General features: G+C 48.7%; 1 protein-coding gene across 2 annotated transcripts; it reads left to right on the top strand.

Annotated features, from left to right (window-relative positions):
* Positions 1 to 240: 240 nt before the first annotated feature.
* On the top strand, positions 241 to 7532 carry GIMAP6 (GTPase, IMAP family member 6). 2 transcript variants are annotated; one of them, XM_004046480.5, is made up of 3 exons: positions 241 to 716; positions 2762 to 2846; positions 4393 to 7532. In XM_004046480.5, exons 2-3 carry the CDS (start codon positions 2762 to 2764, stop codon positions 5184 to 5186), a joined length of 879 nt encoding a protein of 292 aa, XP_004046528.4. In that variant the 5' UTR covers positions 241 to 716; the 3' UTR covers positions 5187 to 7532. The 2 variants fall into 2 exon arrangements, with proteins under 2 accessions (XP_004046528.4, XP_063564924.1); XM_063708854.1 differs by having other exon boundaries at positions 370 to 716; positions 4617 to 7532.
* Positions 7533 to 7778: the final 246 nt, after the last annotated feature.

Here is a 7778-nt window from a genome sequence, read left to right as displayed (position 1 = left end):
AGGATGCTGAGGTGTTTTCTCCCTTGGCCTGTGTTTAAAATATTGTTCTTCCCCCATAACAAGTGCTCTCTTTAATCCTACATTTTAGACATTCTTTTGTATTTTCCCCTTTCTTATAGTGCAGATCTTCTAGAAGCTGTAACAATTGTAATTACCAATGATTCATGCCTTAGAGGTAATGAGTGTCAGACCTTGTCCTGAGAGAAACTATTAAAGGAAGGAGAGGTTGGGGAAGACAGGAGACAATGACTGTTTGCCCCAATACTGAGGCATAGAAGTTCCCTGGGGAGGAGGTGGGGTTCAGAAAAGAGAGATCAGGGAAAGTCACTCCTCCTGACACAAATCTTTCTCAGGCATCTGCTTCTTTTTAAGCTCTGAGTTCTAGTTATCCTGGCTCAGGATAAAAATAATCCCACCGCTGGTATCCTCCCTTTTTCTACTTCCGAGGCTGCAAAGTGCAACAGCAGACTCTTCTGACTCAGGAAGGCCGGTGCTCCTACCCACTTCCTGTTCCTCCATCTCCAGCGGACACTGCTCTTTCAAGGGCAGGTCTCCAGCCCAGCTCTCTGAAAACATTTTGCTGAAAATATAAACAAACATCGGCCTTGTCCTTGTGTTCATACACCGTGGAAGCTTTTCTCTGCCTCCTCCGTGAGAGTGCGTGGCCGGGAGGCCAGAAACGTGGTCCTTTCTCTTGCCTGTGAGCTGGTGCAGAGGTAAGTCTGAGTATTTGTGCGTGTCATATTTGGATGTGTATGTGTGGGTGTTTGTGTTGTGTATGTGTGTTTACATGTTTGTATGTGTTAACATGAATGTGTGTGAGTGGTGTTTGTGTGTGTGATGTTTGTGTTGTGTGTGTATGTGAGTGTTGTGTGTGTGTTGTGTATGTATATTTGTGTTTGTGTATGTGTTTGTGTGTTCACCTGCATGTGTGTGAGTGGTACATGTGTTTTGTGTATATGTGTGTGTTGTGTATTTGTGTGTGCTGTGGTGTGTGCAGGTTTGTAATGTGATAAAAAGAGCTGTGACCAACACGTCTGGAGAACTTTTTGCCTTGTGACAAAGTCACTGTTTAATATTTGGCAAGATGCTTCTCTGAGTTTTGCTTTCTTCCAGAGCAATATGACAAGGATGGTACTATCTGTTCCATCTTCTGTGTTGGAGACAATGCACACTGTGGCCAATATGGGAGGTGCCATTCCAGGGAGGGTCTAGGAGGAGGCAGGGAGGTGCCTTGAGTGCAGACCCATTCCCCGAACCCTGCGAAGGCACAGTGCAGGTTCCTGCATGCCACAGCCTAGTCCCACCCGGCTGTTGTTTCCTGTTAAGCTGCCTGCCCGTTCTCTCTAAAGGAGGAATGAGATTACATTGGTAAAGTGCTGCCTCAGTTTCCACCAGGGATGTAAGGAAGCCAGGGACAAAGAGATTGAGAGGCCACCAGTTAGGAAGAACTAACTCCCTTTGGTAGGTGAAATATTGGACTCCTTCCAGAATCTGGCTGTTCAGGTCTGAGTAAGGCTGTCCGCCTGGCCTGCTGCTTCTTTCTTCCTAGAAAGTCAACAGACCTTCCTGGACTCCCTCCATGCCCAGCCCAGCACTGCAAAATTGATCTTTACCAATCATAAAGCAATATCCGCATATATACTCCTGGGATCTGGGGAGGACTGGAGTGTGTTTGCCAGGTGAACAGAGTAGAACAAACATCTAACAATGTGGCAATGAGAAAAACATGTCTATCAGGTTCCCCTGGACTTAGGTTTCCCCACACCCCAGACCCTTCATCTGGATCTGTTTCATCTGGTTGTGAATGTCCTACATGATCTGGAAAAACAGTCATGGACCATGCAACTTCCTCCTCAGTCCCACAGAGAAAATCCAGCAGAGAGAACCTTATGGGATCTTGACACAGAGAACTGTGTCAGTCTATGAAGCCAGGACACATTGCTGTCATGGGAAAGGGGACAGGAGTTCCTGGTTGGGAATGATGTGGCCCTAATTTGCAAAAAGGACAAAGAATTGCTCTAAAAAATGTTGTGAAGTACGTTGAGACCTTAATAGGGGAAGAGACATTCACAGGCATCTAGTTCAGGCCCAACATTCTTACTGATGGGATGCTGAGGCCCAGACAGAGCTAACTGGTGGCTGCATCTCCCCTGAGGTCTCTGGCTTCCTTCCCAGCTCAGCCCCTGCAATCCCAGTCCTCTGTAACCCTCACTGCACAGTCTTCTCCAAAGTCTGGCCCCAAGGCCCACCAAGTGGCCCCTCCCAACAACATCCTACTCATTCACGTCCTCCAGGCACACCAGGCCTTCCTGCTGCTCCCAGGGCACACAGGATCAGAATCACACCTGCTTCTGTGCTTCCCTTCCTCCACCTCCTCCTTCTTCCCTTCCTCCACCTTCTCCCCACTGCCTCCCCCTCCACCTCCCCCCACCTCCCAGAACAGTTCCAGACGCTTTGTCTATCCAAATTTCATCCATTCCTCAGCTCCCAGGCCAGTTGCACCTTTATCTGTAAAATCTCTAAAACTTATGATGGAGACCACAATGAAGGGGGCGAGGGATAGCATCCCTAAAGAAATAGGGTCCCTAAAGCCAGCAGAGAGTGTCTTAGACCCCTTCTTCCATTGCCTCACTCAGTCCCACCCCAACCCTACACTAATGCAAAAAACTTTCCTCTGGCAAGAGAAAGGTGAAAGGCAGGTGGCTGTTGAAACTCATTTGGAAAGTCAGTAGAACATATGATTTTTTTTTTTTTGTAGATGGAGGAAGAAGAATATGAACAAATTCCCCAGGACAATCCCCCGGAAGAGCTGTCCCAGGATCCTGTGCTGGAGCTGTCAGGAGGTAAAATGAATGAGGAGAGGGGAGCGGGTGGGAAACATTTGGGGTGCAGGTGGGACACAGCTCCACCACCATAGTGTGCTTGGAGAGGCAGCTGACGTCCCCCAGTCACAGAAATTTACCCGCCTCAGCCACCATCAGAGGCCTTTGGGGTAGGGCCCTTCTTATCACCAGCCAAAAATAAGAAAAAAGACCTCTGGATAGGTATGGTAGATAAAAGGAGGCGAGAAATAGCACCAATGACTAAATCACCATGCCAGTCCCAAAGGAAATGCTTTCACATGGTAGATGTTCTTCCTCAGGATGGATGTGCTGACAGTGGGTGTGATGAAAATAAGTGGCCTTGGACTGAGGCTTGGATGCCAACAGACCCTGTATGGGTGTTTGGCTGACTCCGAAGTGGAGCTGTCACAGTTGTAAGTTTGAAAGTGCCTTGTGAACAAGCAGAATGTACTTGGCTGCTGCCTCAGGTCTGGGCTCTGCCTTACCGAGGGCGTCCCTTTCCCAAAAGCCATTGCACAGGGTCAGGCGCTTAACTTTCATGGGCTCAACTTCGTCATTCATCCTGGGGAGGCAGGATTTACAAATGCTGGAAACCCAGCCCTTTCCTGGCCAGAAGAAATGATTTGTGATTCATTATGTATTTTAATATGAATGACCTTTTACTTTATGAACTTAAATGGCCTGAGCCATCTGGAAAAAGCCACGTTAACCTACTACAATAGGGACATTACCAATACCTGTGCTAACACCTGTTTGACCTTTTGTTATAGCAATCAAGGTTAGCTATTCTTTTAAGAATCCTCTACAGAGCTCAAGTGATGCATTTGGCTTTAGTAAAGTCCAGTGGTGTGTGCTAGCTCCAGGCTGCTCAGATGGGGGTTCCTGTCTCCTCTGGCTCTGCACTGGGCTAGGTGGGTGGGGATGAAGATCTACGGCCCAGACTTCTGCCCATTCACTCAAATTCCTTCCAGCCACCTTGGGGAAGATGGAGGGGGCCCAATGTCACTCAGTTAGAATTGGCATGTGGGTCAGAGCCAAGGGTGGCTGTCAGGCCACAGCAAGGCCTGTTGGTGCCCAGGAGATTCAGGAGATGGCCACGCCCATGCTGCCACATGCCAGCTTCATGCTTTGTCATCTGAGATACATCAATGTCTTCAGTGGGGACAAGACTGGGAAACCAGCTATTACTTGTCACTTCTTTATGTGCTCTGGGTCTTGGGACCTGCAAGGCCAGGAGAAGGGAATTCCCTTCCTGCCTTCTTCCCCAGTCATATCTAAAAACCTTGGTATTGGGTTTCTTGGTGTTCTATTGGCCAAGTCTCGCTCTTCTTTCTAGGCTCTGCTCTTGCACTGGGAGAGAATGTTCAGCCCCACCTTCAAGGATGTGGGCCCAGAATGGTGGCCCAGCGCTGGTTTCAGGGCAGATGTTGGTCTTTGACAATCTGCCCCTGCAGTCTGGGGGTACACCCAGAGGCTCCTGGTGATGACAAGATGGGGTACATGGGCCCTTACCCCAGTTCCCTCTGCTTTCTTTGGATATTTCTAGGTCTAAGGGAGAAAGAACAGAAGACCCCAAGGAGACTGAGGCTCATTCTCATGGGGAAAACAGGAAGTGGGAAGAGTGCAACAGGAAACAGCATCCTCGGCAGGGACGTCTTCGAGTCTAAACTCAGCACCAGACCCGTGACGAAGACCTCCCAGAGACGGAGCCGAGAGTGGGCTGGGAAGGAGCTTGAGGTGATTGACACACCCAACATTCTGTCCCCCCAGGTCTCGCCAGAGGTGGCAGACGCTATCTGCCAAGCCATCGTCTTATCCGCCCCAGGGCCCCACGCCGTGCTCCTGGTGACACAACTGGGCCGGTTCACGGATGAGGATCAGCAGGTGGTCAGGCGCCTGCAGGAGGTCTTTGGAGTGGGGGTTCTGGGTCACACCATCCTGGTGTTCACCCGGAAGGAAGACCTGGCTGGCGGCTCCCTGGAAGACTATGTGCGAGAGACTGACAACCAGGCCCTTGCCTGGCTGGATGTGACCCTTGCACGGCGCCATTGCGGCTTCAACAACAGGGCACAGGGGGAGGAGCAGGAGGCCCAACTGCGAGAGCTAATGGAGAAAGTCGAAGCCATTCTGTGGGAAAACGAAGGAGATTATTACAGCAACAAGGCTTACCAATATACCCAGCAAAACTTTCGGCCGAAAGAACTACAGGAAAGGCAAGTAACCCAGGGCCAAGGCTCTGAGGATGTGCCTGTTGAGGAGTCGTGGCTGGAAGGACTGTCCCAGATCCAGAAGGAATCTGAGGAAGCCCACAGATGCCTGCTGGGGAAGGCTGACCTTTGAGTCTGTGCTGGACTTGAGCCAAGGACACCATCAGCCCTTGCACCCCTGTGTCCAGCCCTCTGTTTCTCTTTCCATCCCATGGAGTGCTTCCCAGTCTCCAGGTCATGACGTCTGGTGTAGGAAGAGGGGCATGGGGCTTGAGGACAGGGTCCAGCGTGCCCAGATCACATTCCAGTTCCTTCATTCCTTCTTCCAGAATATCTGGGTCCTCCCTCCTCTGTGCCCCAACAGCACGCTGTCTTCCTATTGGACCTTCTATCTCATTGGCATTGCCTTTCATGAGTTACTTGTCTATACTCTGACAGAACCAAAGTTTCTTGAGGGCAGGCCTGTATCTTTTACTTCTGTGTAACTTCCACAGCTTTTGACTGCATTGGAGTCATGCAGTCATGTTTGGTGCGGCAACTCCATGCAAGCTGTTGACCAGATGACTTCTCATCTCTCCCCACACCATGATGGTTTAAGGTGCCTGTTGTGTCTGGTGGCTGGAACATGGCAGTGGTGCTGAGACATGGGGAGGGTTGGAGACTGGGCGGGGAGGGTTGGAGACTGGGCTGGGAGGAGAGCAAGCAGGAACAGGGATGGAGGCAGGAGGAGCAGCCCTTTTATTCACTCTTGAGCTGTAACAAACAAGCCCTGTTGGAACTTCCTAGTGGGAATGATGGGAGAAGTTTGGGGCAGGGTATCCAAGAAGTCAGACTGTGGTCAAGTAGGTGGTCCCTTGCCCTGGCTACAGAACATGGAAGCCCCTAGAGATGCAAGTGGACTTGGGCAGAGGAGGTCACACCACCCCACCAAGGTAGACTTAGATTAGAGATGACTTGCATCTGTTACTTCCCCTTTTTCCATGGGTTTCATGGCCCCTCATGATATTTGCCTTCTGCTCCTAGAAGGTACAGACTACTTTCAACCTGCCTCGCTCTTCACTGCCACCCCTCCCTTCTCCCTTGATAATGGGAGCATGTGGATGGGGTGAGTGTCTGCGTGTGCAAACGGGTTCCCTAGCAAGGTATTTGTGGGGGTCCAATGCAAGGAGGCAGGGAAGAAAGGGGGCCTGCAAAGGAAGCAGTAGAGTGACTTAAACATCTTGCGAGGCAGCCTGCCTGGTTTATGGGAGAACTCTGAAGCCCATGATGTTTTCCTGGAAGGCTGTTCCTACAGACGGGGTTTATAAGAACTGATACTGGACAGGATGAGAAGGGAGTAGGATGTCATCCTGTCTCAGGCCTCGGATAGGAAGCTGCCTGCCTGCAAGAGGAGACTGATGTGCCTTGGGTGCACCCCACCTTCTTTGAAGTCCAAGATGCTCCTGGGGAGTTGACCGACATTTGGGAAGATAATAGGAGGCATTGGGGAAACTGCTTCCCAATATATTCCTCTTTTCCTTTCTTCAAGCTGTGTAGCAGGGGGCCTTTAGCTAGTTTCTCCCGAGAGGGGCGGGAAGTACAGCTGGTGGAGACAGTGCTGGGAGATGATCAGAAATCTCAGGGCACAGCCTCAGGTCTACCTGGACACTCATCCACTGTTGGAGATGCTCAACAGCTAGACACAGATGCTCACAGCCGACCTGTGGCCTCTTGCTCTGAAGCCATCCCCCATCTTCCCTAGACACAGCAGACATCTGAGAAAGCTTCAGCATTTCTCTTGCTAACAGATTCAGAAAAGTGTCTCAAAGCAGAGCACAGAGTTATTTGGTGTTTGCTGAAGACAGCCTTTGTGCCACAATCACTTATTAAATAAGCGATCAATTTCCCATTGAACTGAACATGCAACATTTATCATACATTCAGTTCTCATTCACACTCCTTAAAATTTGGTCAGAATTTTTATTTCTGTTCATGTCTTCTACTTTTCTACTCCTGTATGAATAAAATATTGGTTTGATTACAGTGGCTTTGACTATAATGTGGGAGCCAATTTTTGCCTCAGTCTTCATTTTTATATTTACCTTGTTATTCTCAGGCATTTTTTTCTTCTATGTGAGAGTTAAAATCATTCTGTAATTTCCCCCCAAAATCATATTGGTATTCTAGTTGGCAATGTCTTACATTTATGTTAAGTTTGAGGGAATTGGTAGTTCAAGTATAAGTTAATCAAGGCCATTTCGTTTCTAAGTGAACAGACTTGAAACTCCAGAGCTACTGAAGTAAAAGTTAGAATCATTTGCATTTTCATTCAGATAGGAGATAATTTTGTAAATTTTGATGCTATTATTTTAACTCTATTAGCTTAAGTAATGTCATAATAGAAAACACAAGCATTTGACCAAATGAGATCCATTCAGCGACTAACTGGCAAGGCACTCAAAACATGTCATTCATTAAATGTTGTTTTTATTTACCTCGAGTATGGTGTTTTCTCTCTTTTATTGCTAAGCACCAGGAAAGATATCTCCCATGACATTTCAGGAATAGGGATAGATGTCTCTGCATAGCTCTCACTCTTTCAGCTTCAGAGGAGAATGGGGAAAGCATGTGTGGGTATGTTCTAGAAACTCTAGTCTATCAACCAGTAAGAAATTAGTGGTGGGGGGTGATGGTGATGAGAGAGGGTTGTCTTGGCCAAAGCTGTGATAATAGCAGCTTTTAGAGT

The sequence above is a fragment of the Gorilla gorilla genome, chromosome 6 (assembly GCF_029281585.2).
Source record: "Gorilla gorilla gorilla isolate KB3781 chromosome 6, NHGRI_mGorGor1-v2.1_pri, whole genome shotgun sequence".
NCBI classification, from domain to species: Eukaryota; Metazoa; Chordata; class Mammalia; order Primates; family Hominidae; genus Gorilla; species Gorilla gorilla.
The sequence above is the reverse complement of the archived record's forward strand: the minus strand, read 5'-3'. Positions and strand labels throughout refer to the sequence as shown.